Source organism: Rhipicephalus microplus, chromosome 4 (genome assembly GCF_043290135.1).
Source record: "Rhipicephalus microplus isolate Deutch F79 chromosome 4, USDA_Rmic, whole genome shotgun sequence".
Lineage (NCBI taxonomy): Eukaryota > Metazoa > Arthropoda > Arachnida > Ixodida > Ixodidae > Rhipicephalus > Rhipicephalus microplus.
The window spans coordinates 106,380,040-106,394,197 of NC_134703.1; the positions used below are offsets into that span (position 1 = coordinate 106,380,040).

Sequence of the window (14,158 nt, forward strand, 5' to 3'; positions counted from 1 at the left end):
GCGTCGTCGCAAATCTCCCCGTTAAGAGTAACGTTGGCTCGGTCGTGAGTGTTCGAGTCGCAATTATGGCGATAGGTGACGCGAACTGTAGACGCTGGAAACGAAAGTACATTCATCATTTAGATCCGAACGTTGGAGTAAGCTTCACGGGGAACACTTCGTAAGCTGGCACGTAACCCTTACGTGCTGAAGTGTAAGTTACTAGGGAACGGGGGGAGGTGGGTTAGAAGTTAGTGCCACGCTCCCTACGCCATTTGGAAACCTTCGCGTCGGTGTAAGTCTTGCACCTGCGGTATCGTTCGCCCCATTTTATTTAGAAAGTTTTGAAGTTTCTTGAACCACTTCAACTGATACATGAGCGGTCATATGCGGCTCGCAAATTATTAAATTTACAATGCCGACGTTTCACTACAGCACTCCTCTCGTTCCTCCTCCTCAGTTCAGTGGTGACTTGGGAAAGCTGATGCTGATGCTGATGACCTCTGATGGATGGCGCTTACCCACAAAGGGGAATGGGCCAAGAACCGAGCGGCAGGATACTTAAATGAAACTAAACTGAAAATGAAGCCAATCTGAAAAAGTAGCTTAAAAATACTACCAAAAAACAAAAATGTGTGCTGAGCAAGCGGTCAAACCATCTTTTGTTTTTGAAAGACATAACTACGAATTATAAACTAAAGATCTGAAAAGGTAGTGGTTCACTAGCATGTTGATGTAATCAAACACAGTGGAGCATACATCCCTGTGGCAGTAACCAAATGAAGTTCCGCCAAGTGATAAAATTACTGGTAAATTTACTTGTATTCCTAGCTTTTGTAATGGGGCTCCTAAAAATCCTTTTCTCTGATAAGAATAACGATGACAGAATAAAAAGAAATGTTTAATTGTTTCAATTTTGTTGCACCAAATGCATAGCGGTGACGCCTTGAGCTGAGCTTTATTAAGGTAATAATTTAGTTGTGGAACTGCACAGCGCAATCTGGTATAAGTGACCTCTAACTGGTGAGATACACACCACTGTTTATTCCAGCAATAGCTCAAATGCTCGAAATCTTTGAATTTATCCAAATTACCTTTTCCCCATTGCAGGCAAGCATTTCGGAACCTTAGCGCGGTTACGTAAGCCGTATCTGGCAAAACTGGGATGGTGGGCCCACCCAGGGATACTGCTGCTAAAGAGTCCGCCATTTCGTTCAAATATAATCCGCGGTGGCCTGGTATCCATAGCAAATGCAGTTTTTTTACGTTTTTCGGTACTAAATGCCGAAACGTATTCATCAGCTCTGAATTTACTGCCGCAGAAAGTGCATTACAAACTGATAACGAATCTGTAATGATAACTGCTAATGATTCGCTTGAGGGTAATTTGCGTAGGGCAAGAACAATGGCCAATAATTCTGCCATGAATACCGGGGTATAATCTGGGAGTCGAATCGAAAAGGACCAGTCCAAAGAAGGAGAGAAGATGCCAACCCCAGCCTTTTCTTTTGACACAGATGCATCAGTCGCTATAATATTGCTTATCTCTAGGTGGGCTAGATAATCTGCTAACTGGTCATTTAAATACCTATATGCCAATTGTTTCGCGTTATGAGGAAATATATCATTGAATTGTATGCTAAGCATTGATTTTAGGTTGTGTATTGGACCAATATGTCTAATTTTTACATTCAGTTGCTTTAGTAGCGCTTGTGCAAATACTATTTGCGGGGTGTGTAGTCGCGACCAATGGGTTTCGAAAAATAAAGTCGGTTCTTGAATGAAAGCGTAAAATGAGAGTCTTTGGTGTGAACTGTATATCTTTAAGAATGCTTGCACAGTAAGAATTTTAAACCTATTTAGCAGAGAAGGTAGGCGAGCTTCCATATACAACACGTTATTTGCAACAAACTTTGGTAGACTCAGACACAAACGCAACGCTTCTCTTTCCAGCAGTATTAGGGGTCTCATTTTATAGGCTGCGCTGCCAGAAAATAATACACATCCGAATTCCACGATGGGCCGCACATAAAGTTTATATATCATTATTAGCACATCTCTTCTTAAACCCGCTTTACGGTTTTCAAGCTTCCGTAGCCACCCCATGGCCCGTGTTGCCTTGGAGTACACATCATCAATGTGACTTCTCCAATTTAATGTGTCATATATGATGCCCAAATATTTAAGGGAATTTGCCTGCGGAATGAGCTCATTACTGTACATTAACGAGATGTTGATAGGCTGCAGAAAAGAGAATGCAAGGAGCACACTTTTCTTTACGTTCAGGGTCATATGAATATTTTTAAGATATCTTTCTATCATATTGAGATAATTTGGTAGACTCTGGTATAATGATTGAAGGTCGGTATTACTTGCGAAGAAAGCAATATCGTCCGCGTACACATATAACTGAATATCCTTAGTTGATGGAATGGAGCTTAAGAAAATGTTAAATAAAACTGGCGACAGGACAGCCCCCTGTGGTACGCCACGTGTCTGCTTATATCTATTCGATGAGTACCCATCTTTAAAGCAGTAATATTCTCTCCCTCTTAAAAACTCTGACACCCACGCAGTGATGTAGTTGGGAAAGTGGTGATATTCCATCTGTTTTAATAAAATTGAATGCTCAACCCTATCGTACGCTTTAGCCTAATCTAAAGTAACTAAAGCACAGTATTGGCGCCGACGCCGAGCCAGTTGTATTCGGCTCTCTAAATCAACATGCGCACACCACATTGAGCAACCGGATCTAAAACCAATTTGACTGGGGTTTAATATTGCGTTATTATTAATATAATTCATTACCCGGGCATTCAAAACTCTTTCAATTAGCTTAACCAGAGTTGACGTGATTGATATCGGCCTTACATTGTTCAAGGCGAATCCTTTTTCCTGCTTTTTAAGAAGTGGAATCACTTTAGACAGCTTCCATTCCGCAGGTATCCAAGCTTTTTTCAAAGAAAAATTCACCAGATTAAGTACTTCAGTTGGACAAATCTCGAATATTACTTTTATCATTGAATTTGTTACCCCGTCTGGTCCAGGTGCCGAAGGAGATAAGTGCCTTATTATCTCTGCCAGCTCATCTAAAGTAACCTCCTCGAAATTCTCGCCTGCCATTGGGTTCACAATGTGCAGTGTTAGAGTTGACATAAATCTATCTTGGAGCCCTTTCGCAATATTTTCTACTAAATCAGAGAGCTCACGGGGGGAAAGAACAGAAGAGTTAATATTTTCAGCGGGTGGTAACATCTTTTGAGATCTTAAAAATCTGAAAAGCACTTTTTTGTTTTTAGCCCAAGAAAGATACTCATGTCTTTTCATATTATAACCATCTTTTGCTGTACTTACTGTGCGTTTGAAGTCTGCTGCTGCGAATTTATAATCACACCAATTTTTTGGACATTGGTTGACCAGCAGTTGTTTCCATGCAGCTTTCCGTTTTCTATAGCTCCTCGTGCACTCTTCAGTCCACCATGGACTAAAAGAACCTCTTGTGGCCGAGTCTAATTTAAACGTTGCGTCTTTTACTGATCTTTTTAACACTGCACACAGACTCATAGCCCTAATGTCATCATGTATGTCCTTGCGGTGATCAAAAGTAGCCCTCAAGTCTTTTTCTAATTTTCTATAGTTGAGGAATGAGCGGGCCTTTTCGGCGACATGTATTCTTGGAAAGTTCAGTACAAAACTAATAGGCAAGTGGTCACTGTTAGTAGCACAGTCTAAAGTTTGCCAAGAACATATATTTAGAGATGAGCTTGAAAATTTCAAGTCAATTACAGATTTGGAGAGACGTCGGACAAAAGTGGCAGATTGCGAATTTAAACAAGATAAATTCTTGTCAATAGCCCAACCCCACAATCGTTTTCCGCTTAAATCTGTTTTAAAACCCCAGGCCACATGATGTGAATTGAAGTCTCCAGTGATTAATATATCCTTTCTGCAGGCAGAGAACATATCGTCTAGATTTCGTGTGTCTTGCACCCCGGCTCGGAAATACGCATTTACAAACGACAAGGGAGAAGCGTCTGGTAATATTATGTCTACTATCAAAATTTCACAATCTGGAGTCACACAACGATAAGAGATCGTAGCTTTGTGACTAAACTTAGTTGCTATCAAGACAGCAAGCCCACCACCTCTGCTAGGTCGGTCCAATCGAAGTAGCCGATAATTTTTTAGGCGAAACTTCTGGCTGGTTGAAAGCCAGGTTTCTTGCAGTGATATAATATCCGGGAAAAGTTGTGAAAAAAGGTATCATATGTCTGTGGCTGCGGAAAATATAGATCTGCAATTCCACTGTAATATGGTTAGTGAACCTATTTTGACGACAGAACCGTCGCAGAAACTGCTTGGTCCAAAATGTCCTTTCGCAAAAAGTCTTTCTCAGACATGTTCTCAAAGAATTCTTTTTTGGATAGATACTTTTTAGATTTCGAATTATGCGAAAAGTTTTTTGATTGGGGAGATCGGGTTCGCTTCAGAGCCTTATGAGAGTCCATATCCATATCTGCACATGCTTCCGAATCATCCGTAAGATCACCGTCTTCCGTTGTTTTGGAAGTCCCTGTCTCAGGAGAAACCGCTCGCTGACGTGTTGTCGCACTTTCTATTTCCCTACGCTGCGATACCAATGATGTCTGAGGAGCCCAATCGTTCGTAGATGCTACACCTAGAATTTGAGATAGTTAATTGGAAACCAATTGTGCCAAGCTTTCAAAAAGGTTGTTTGCGAGGCGTTCCATTGCCCTTTTCATAGCCTTCTCTACGGCCTCTGCGATAGATGTTGCGAGAGATGCATCCATGGCGGTGGTATTACGTGCTGCAACACTGGCATATCCTTTGGATCTCTCCTGCATTTCTGCAACGGCTTCTCTCCGAGAGCACCTCTTGCGTTCTACAATATCCAATATGGCAAGCTCCCTTTCTTTTGCTGCACAGTCTGCGGAGTCTGCAGGGTGCGCCCCATTACATAAGCAGCACCTCTCTTTCTCAGAGCTGCACTCGCGGCTGTCATGTTTTTCACCACCCAGACGGCACCTAAGAACTGATCGGCACCCTCTGACGCTATGTCCATATCGCCAACATTTCAAACACTGCAGGGGTTTGGGGGAAAGTGGATCTACCTTATGGATCAGTGGCCATGCCTTAATTTCGGAAGGTCGGACTGTTCCTAAAAAGGTCACTATCACAAATTCCGTTGGTGATTTTATGTTGTCAATTGTACGGGTGCACCTGTACACTGAAATTACACCCGCCACCGAAAACAAATCGAGCACATCTGCAGGTGTCAGGCTTGTGTCTACACCGCGGACTAATCCTTTCGAGCATGCGAGGTGTGCCGGAATAAATGGGCTTACCGGATGCGCTGCGAATTCGGAACATTGCAGGAGCTCACGAATACATTCCTGATCTGCGGAACAGCACAGGATGCCTCCGTGACCAAACTGACGGACCTCAGTGATCTCCTGGGGATGCGAAGTGGCTTTTCGAAGCTCCACTTGAATCGCCTTTGGGTTCTTCATCGGAATACTGCCCCCATCTGTAGGTACCAGCGCCACAGGGACACTTCTCGCTCCACTGCGTAACAAATAGTCTATCGGCCAATCCTTGGCGGGAGTGGAAGCTAAGCAAGGGGAGTGCCCTTGGCTGGGGGAAGAAAATGACATCAAAATGGAATGACTCGCTTCAGCTGAGAAAGACCAATACAGTTACCGGAAAATAAAGAACTCTAAAAGAACAATAAGGATACTGCCGCCTGATCCTGAGCCCGGACAGCTTCTTCACAGTCGAGCCTCACAGTCGAAATGCGACGTGGCGTTCCAAGCGTATCTTTTGCGTGGCGGTCACTCCAAGTTCGAAATCTCCTTCTTCTTCTCTACGCGCTTTTCCAGGCACGAATTTGTGACCACTGGGATGCTCTGCGCGAAATTGGGATTTTTTTTTCTTTTTTGCGAACGCCAAGCCAGACGTGTGTGCTCTTCTTGAAACTCGATATGTTGAACCCTTCACTTCACAAAGTTAATTTTTGTTCGTTTTCCACAAGTATCTCACATGAAACGAAGTCGCAAACGCAAGAAAGATGCTTTCATTGAATTCGACATAACTTGAGAACGAATTCAAATTATTTATCAGCTCTGTGGATACATGTTTGTGATAATATTTTGTATATCTTTAATAGAGAAATAGTGTCCACTTGGAACAGTGGATTAAATCGTGGGTGGTGGGGGTAAAAATGCCCCCCCCTTCTGTGTTCAGACTAGGGGACAACCCATGCAGGTGTGCCTCCTCGAGAGTAATCTTCCCAATGTCCCATTTGAATTTACATGCTGTCGAGCACAACGTACTTTCCGTCAAACCAACTCTGAAATATTAAGCATTTTCATTGTACTTCTAGCCGGTACACACGATGTGTAATGCCTTTATGTGTTGACACAAGAAGTGCTTCCAATTTTGTTGAATGCTTTAACCCGAATGATGCAGCTGCGAAATCGGTGGCTCCTGGCTGCGATTTGCTATCTATTAGAAGCTATGCCATGTGATGTCGCTTGTGTACTGTTGGATACTCAGTGCTACTTATTATTATTATTATTATTATTATTATTATTATGACAGATAGATAGATAGATAGATAGATAGATAGATAGATAGATAGATAGATAGATAGATAGATAGATAGATAGATAGATAGATAGATAGATAGATAGTGTCAAAGTCACCAAAGTTCGCTAAGAAATGCTTTGAATTTCAAAACAGGTTCTTCCTGCTGTTGACATGACCATAGGTCATGTTGACTGTTGTACACTGTTGACGCATGATGATTGATTGATTGATTGATTTGTGGGGTTTAACGTCTCAAAACCACGATGCGATTATGAGAGACGCCGTAGGCTCCGGAAATTTTCACCAACTGGGGTTCTTTAGTGTGCACCCGAATCTGAGCACACGGGCCTACAACATTTCCGCCTCTATCGGAAATACAGCCGCCGCAGCCGGAATTCAATCCCGCGACATGCGGGTCAGCAGCCGAGTACCTTAGCCGCTAGACCACCGCGGTGGGGGGCACTGTTGACGCACACGTCACAACTGGTGCAAGGGGATACTGAAATATCCAGAGAAAAGCATGGGATTGGTCTATACTTTTGAAAACATTGTGGTGCGCCCATGGCGCTTAGCCGTATAATGTGTTTGGAACTTGGTCGTGACGGCATTCTGAAATCAATGGGCGCACTTACTTCAAATGCTGAGAACTATCTAAAAAAGCTTAGTGGCATTTGAAGTAAAACTAGACGATCAATAATTCTGGAGCCTGCGGCCTGCCGCATAATGATATTGTTGTTTTGGCTCGCAAAAATCCAGAAATTACACATTATAAGTCGGAAGTCATATCACTTCAGTGTCTTGCACTCCATCTTCATTAGTTAGGGAAAAAAATATGCAGAACCTCTTACCATTACGTGGCTTTTACGTTCGTTTCTGTGAGTGATTTGGACAGCACAAGAACCGCAAAAAGTTATTGGTTCCTTTTATGAATGATGTATCAAAAAAGATCAATTCAAATCAGGATGAGCTCATTAACCATTTAGATACCAGCTAGACAATATGGCCACGCATTTCCCGATGAAACATTTCAATTTATGCAGCTTCAGAAAAGCGCGCCGGAATTCCAGTAATATGCCTTGCGACAGCCTAGGGTACCCCTCACTGACAACGTGTGGCAGAATTTCTCTGTTTGGGGAAGTGCGAAAACAGGCGCGAAATAGTGGTTCTACGTTTCACCGCGTTGGCACGTAACACACCTTCGCGGTAAACGTAATTTTTGTATAAATAATTTTTTAATAGCATGGTACATATGATGCTGAAAATTGTCTGCCGTGTGCGATTTTTTATGTAGGTTTGAAACAGATCAAGCAATGTATTCTTTGCGAACAAGCGTGTTATTTTACGTGTCGCCATATCGTCACGCCAAGCTTCTAGGTTCCGTATTTTGTTCAAGCCTGTTACATCGTTTTACGCTTCTTGTAGAGTGATTCCGCGGCGTCCATGCGCCAATTTACTGTATGCCCAACTTTACTATAAAGGATATAGCTAGAATAATCCTAGAGAACGATAAAGATGTATTGGCTATCTACTATTACTAGCTAACTGAGGCTATACCACCTAGTCATACCAAGATGTCGCAAACGAGCCTTCCGGTTGTCTCATGGGAAATTTAGGTATAGTATAGAATAACTCTGGAGTTTAACATCGCGAAACCATGATTTAATTATGAGAGACGCCATAGTGGAGGCCTCCATAAGGTTCGCTCCCGGCATTCAGTAGACCTAAACCATAGAGAGCCATATTTATAGGCAGCTTAGAGGAGGCGCTAAACATGTGCCAGCTGTCGGCTGTCGCGATGGTGAATGTGACTGTGATGAAGATGACGCATAGTGTGAAGAGCAAGGCAGGGCGTCACCAATCCAATTATCTGTTCAGGTGTGGGAGATGAAAACCTTGACGCGAAGTTACTTTGAAGTGGACAGAAGAAGGCAAATGTGTCTCCTCCGATGCAGTTACCCAATATAACTGTTTCGTGGGAGGCACTGATAATTTGGATGCAAACGTAGAAACCTACTGGAGTGCAATAATAAAGAAAAAAAAACCTACTGAATGAATATTCTTAAAAAAAAAAGTAGTGGCGAGCGAGATTTACTTTGCGTGGTAGCCATAAGTAATGTGTGGTGCGTATTTGCAACACATGCATGATCCAACGTCACTGAACTTGAATTCCGAAGCTACCAGAAAAGGTGGGATAACATGCGAAAATAAACTGGTTGTCAAACGATTTCAATGCTTGCTGAGAGTGCGTGTTGTGGTACACGTTTTGAATGAGAAAATAGTCCACCTCGTTGGAACTGTGACTAACGGCTAAAGGAGCAATGGGGAGAACTGCAACGGCACGGTGACCACGCAGCGCAGTAAATGCGACGTCGGCATATGCATACAATGTTTCATACAATTTCACATTAGGTGCCCGAAAAATACCTAAATTTTTTTTGCGATGTGTCAATACCCGAAATACAATTTGCCGCTTTGTCATTATTGTTTTCGCATAACCGCCCAGCGGGACCATATATGGTTACGGGCTACATCTTTTATACTGAGAGCTCGTTCACGATAAAATGTTCAGTGTGATCTATGCAGACACAGATATGACAAAAAAAATCGCATCTGTTTTCACGATACTCATAAAAAAGGAACTAGTGCCTGTTGGTTTAAGACATCTACACAGAAAATGCAGACAGTAATATTTGGACTAATAGCCTACGTGTCTAGAAGCTGATATCAAATGGGGTTGGGTCAAATAACTAAATATACATTTGTTGGACACACGAAGTTTATTTGCGTATCCACGACAAGAGGAAGAAAATCAGATGTTTTCTGGTTGCTGTGGTGCCCTCTGATCTCCTCCTCACCTTAACAATCATTTTCCACCGCTTTGCGAACGATATGGTTATTTCTCTCTCTTCCCTAGTTCCGACGAGCGCATTAGAGGCTAAGTATACGGGCACGTATGACACGGGGGAAATTAGTTGCTTCACGGGCGTGTCATGACCTTGGGCCCTAACACAGAGAAAGCTGTTATGAGATCACAACAAGGATCGGTTTTGGCGCCGTAGTTGTACACTGATGCCGCCGGCCTCCTTAAATAACTATCGTGCGAAATACGCAAAAAGAAATAAAAATTCCGCAGTTGCCACGTACCATGGGAATCTGAGTTATACGAAGCATGTGGATGGAAGGTAACGGCGTAGTAATATTTTTATTGAGCAAAACTTTACGAAGTGGCGCTAAAGATATGTATTAATGTATGCACAGATATTCGTTAAGCAGTCGCATAAGTTTTACATTACCAGTCGTTTACACCTGCGTAACAATGCCAACAGCAAAGTGAGTGTTAGCAAAACCCGAAGCAGTAAGCCTATTGTGCTCGCGAGGATTGTGGTCCTGGACACTGCTACGTAAATGAACTGCAGCGGATTGCATCCAACTACCATTGACGTTAACCCGACGTGACGGCTGTATCATAGGTGTACGTATGTAGTATTTATAAAATTGAAAAGCCTGCACTTCGACCACAATTGACGTTTCACGAACGTTCTGTTTGAAAAGTTGTTTCGAGACCTGCCAGGGCTCTGTGGTAGAATACTTGATTGCTACGCAGCCCCGCCGCGGTGGTCTAGTGGCTACGGTACTCGGCTGCTGACCCGCAGGTCGCGGTATCGAATCCCGGCTGCGGCGGCTGTACTTCCGATGAAGGCGGGAATGTTGTAGGCCCGTGTGCTCAGATATGAGTGCACGTTAAAGAACCCCAAGTGGTCGAAATTTCCGGAGCCCTCCACTACGGCGTCTCTCATATGTACATGGTGGTTTTGGGACGTTAAACCCCACATATCAATCAATTGATTGCTACGCACAATTCTCGGGTTCGATTCCTGCTGGGACCCTGACATTTATTCTTTGAATTCGTTGCACCAACGCTGCCGATATCAGCTTATTCTTAACGCTCATACGTTAAAGTTACCTGTCCTGGTTCTCGTCGTTCCTGGGTACATGCAAATTATCAATCACCTCATACACCACATGTTTTGTACATACTCACAAATTTGTGGAATCCAGGCCATGCTCAGCGCTGGATCACGTGTTCTCGGGAGCCTCTACTGCCAACTGGCAGCGTGTTTTGACCATGCTGAAAAACTGTAGCTGGGGCCCCTTCAAGTTGTACAACGAGGACTACAAAAATTGGCGAGGGGTGGCAGTGGGCAACGAGGTAAGAAGAGATCATGATATTTGAGTTCGTAAGACACGGTCAGTTGTCACAATTCTTTTTCACAGGGTTAGGAGGGGGGGGGGGGCACCCACTGACGACAAGCTAATTCATCCAGGAGGGCAGGATAGCGGGTAACTCATGCATTTTCTTTTTACTGCTCTTCGTTGGCGTAGGGGCGACAGACGTACATTCTTAGGATTCTTGGGGAGCTGTCGAGGATACATCGTTTCACTTTGTCCAGATTTCGCGAATACCAGCGCCGTACACATCGACAAGCAACATCGTTCGCGGGGCGGCGATAAGACAGCGCTTTTGGCACCGAGCCAAGAATACTGTCACTTATTGACGCCGCCACGTGTGACGCTATAGTTGCACCAAATATCACGAGCATAAGATAGCAGTTTCCTGACGCATAATGCGATCGGCGCCTTCACAGTGAAGAGTGGAAGGCCGCCATACCGCGTCTGTGTCTTTCTGTGAGGCTTTTGCCGGAGCTGTTTCTTCAGGTGGTGCTTCGATGAACCGAAAGGCGAACTAAGTATTTTCGATGGGAACCAACGTGGTCTGCGGACAAGGAACAACTCCCATGCTTGTTTCTTTGTGCTCCCTTTATAAGCTTGTTAGTTTTTCATATGTGAAGCATATCGCGACCGTTGCGTTGACACTACGAACTCCATAATGTGTGCCAGCAGGCCGGGGAATGCCTTCCAGACGCTCAAGAGTAGGATATCGTCCTCGTACCGAGAAAAACCAAAGGACTGTCCCCGCCAGGACGACACGAAAAGTGGCAGGCTATTAGGTGAGTCCGGGCGTCCAATTACTTATGATATGTATATACCATTTACATCGGGCGCAAATATGTTCTACTTTTTCTAGAATCGTTATTGCTCGCAAGTCTTGAAATTTAGTATCTTTGGTGAGGCAGGAGCAATAATGATTCTGTTCTGTTACGTTCTGTTTTGAATTGCTTGTTGGGGAGAGGCTTATATTTATATTACCTCGAGTATTCTATTCTATTCTAGGGAACAAACGGGTGTTAAGGATATCATAGTTGAAATCAAGAAGAGGAAATGGACTTGGGCCGGGCATGTAGCACGTAGAAAGGATAACCGCTGATCATTAAGGGTAACTAACTGGATTCCCAGAGAAGGCAAGCCGTCGAAAGCGTTCTGAGCGATTTCGCGAAAAAAAAAATCAAGAAAGACAAAGTAAACCCGTTGTCGCTGTGACATGATATCACGAAGCGAGAATATTTTTGTTGTTATTTTATTTCGATTTTGTAATGTTCACAGCGCTTCGACGGCCAAAGCAGCCATCGCGGCCGCGGAGATAAAAAAGGGTGGAAACTGCAGGGCAGACACATCATTGGCGCCGCGCATGCTCAGATGTCGCGTAGTGGCGACTGTAGATGTTGCTCGTGCTGTTCCGCGCACGACGCTCCGTCGTTACAGACAGCCAAGTTGAGCACTGTATGTTGTGGGCTTTTCCAGGGCCGCTGGATGTACTAGCGCACCGCGCTCTTTTTTCATGCAGCAGCCACGGCTCATCTGTCGACGACGGTGGCATTGAATTGCTGAGAGGTGTCTCGAATGGGTAGAATTTGTTTTCTACCGAACTGACGTTCTGGCTATCAGACTTGTGCCGAGCGAGTCCCTGTCTTCAAAGTGCCGTCCGGCAGTGATAACCTAGAGCAGTGGCGCCTTGCGAATTCGAAGGCAGGCCGAACTCTAATGCTTATATACTGACCATGCCTGCGCTAAGCATTTTTCACGGAACACGATGTCAACCGCACAACACACGGAGTTTTCAACCGCACATCATGCGCCAAAGAGGCCTGTTATACTTATAAGCCCCGCCGCGGTGGTCTATTGGCTAAGGTACTCCGCTGCTGACCCGCAGGTTGCGTAATCAAATCCCGGCAGCGGCGGCTGCATTTCCGATGGAGGCGGAAATGTTGTAGGCCCGTGTGCTCATATTTGGGAGCACGCTAAAGAACCCCAGGTGGTCGAAATTTCCGGAGCATAGTATGTTGTCATGTTCTTAAATGAGACGCGTCTCATGATTATCATGTTTGCACCAATCCTATACTTTCGTCATTCATTTACATTACGTAACACCAAAATTGCCCTCGAGTGCATCATGAAGGGCCCAATGTACTCCACCGTAACGTTGACGTACGCGCACGCGGGGCACAGCGACGCTACGTTAGCAAAACGCGAGCACTCTTTAGTCTAACACCAAGTGCGACCGGCGCGACCAGCGTTCGTCGTCGCGGCCCGACGGCAACCGGCGCGAAATGCGACATGCTGCATTTGGCGCCAATGCGTTACCCAGATAGCATTGCGTCTGAAATGTGCGCTCCTGAGCCGATAAGCGCCGGATTAGGTACACCATCAACGTCAACGTCTTAGCAGACTACGTGCCTTCAAGAGCGTTTTTGGGACGTTAAACCCAAGACATCAATCAAACCAAAAAGCGTCAAGAGAGGACTTGTAGAGGGAGCAGACAATGTAGCGTCACGTCCGGTCGTTGTACTGTTTAGTTTTCCGGAGAGGCAGAAGCAGGTGTAAACAGGGAGGGACGGCCGATGAGTCTGCTGCGAGCGGGACGACTGGTGATGGCCTTGATCATATCCCTGCATCGTGATATCCCGTTAGAGTGGTATTATTAATTGCTCAAGATTTACGTTCGAAAACTTGTTGACAAGGCATATTGTAGTAGAGGGCTCCCGAATAATTTTGACATCCGGGGTCGTTTCACACGCACCTGCATCTAAGCGCAAGGGTGTTCTCTGCATTTCGTCCCCATCGAAGTGTGGCCTGTGCGGCCGGGAAATATTTTTATGGAGGAATAGCAAGCTGGTTAACGTTTTTCCTGAATTATTACTATTAATATTATTTGTATGAATGAATGCCTACAACTGCGCACAAGCACAAATTCACGTGCTTTGATGGCTACCCGATCGATTCGTTTTCACGACATTCACGCCCTACACGAGGCATTTTAGTTTTGCCGTAACCGAATCCCTAAACCTGGTACATTCTTCAATTTATTCTGAAATAATGATTTTTTTTTCGCACGTTGTGGTGCTACTGACACCACACCGAGCGAAGATGGTGGGGAGGCAGAGCAATTCTTGAGTGGACAGAGCACCACTTCTATGATCGCGGTTAACGGCGGCGCCATCTAATGACTCGTGACAGAGTGCGCTGGGAACCCCCACACATACTGCGGCCGCTGAGGCGCGCGCGATGTCAACCACTGAATATTCATACTCCGTGCTTGCGTCCGAGGGAGGCGGTATTGCGTTACTTTTATTCGGAGAATGTGCAGTGATGACATCGCGCGCACTGTATTCTT

At 44.6% G+C, this 14,158-nt stretch overlaps 1 protein-coding gene across 1 annotated transcript in view; it reads left to right on the forward strand.

The window, feature by feature from the left end:
* The first annotated feature begins 11,208 nt into the window (after nucleotides 1–11,208).
* LOC142814398 (uncharacterized) overlaps nucleotides 11,209–14,158 on the forward strand; it is a 181,254-nt gene continuing 178,304 nt past the window's right edge. Inside the window, exon 1 of the mRNA XM_075893141.1 lies at nucleotides 11,209–11,597. Coding sequence (XP_075749256.1) covers nucleotides 11,477–11,597 — 121 coding nt within the window. The 5' untranslated portion in view covers nucleotides 11,209–11,476. The remainder of the gene's footprint in view (nucleotides 11,598–14,158) is intronic.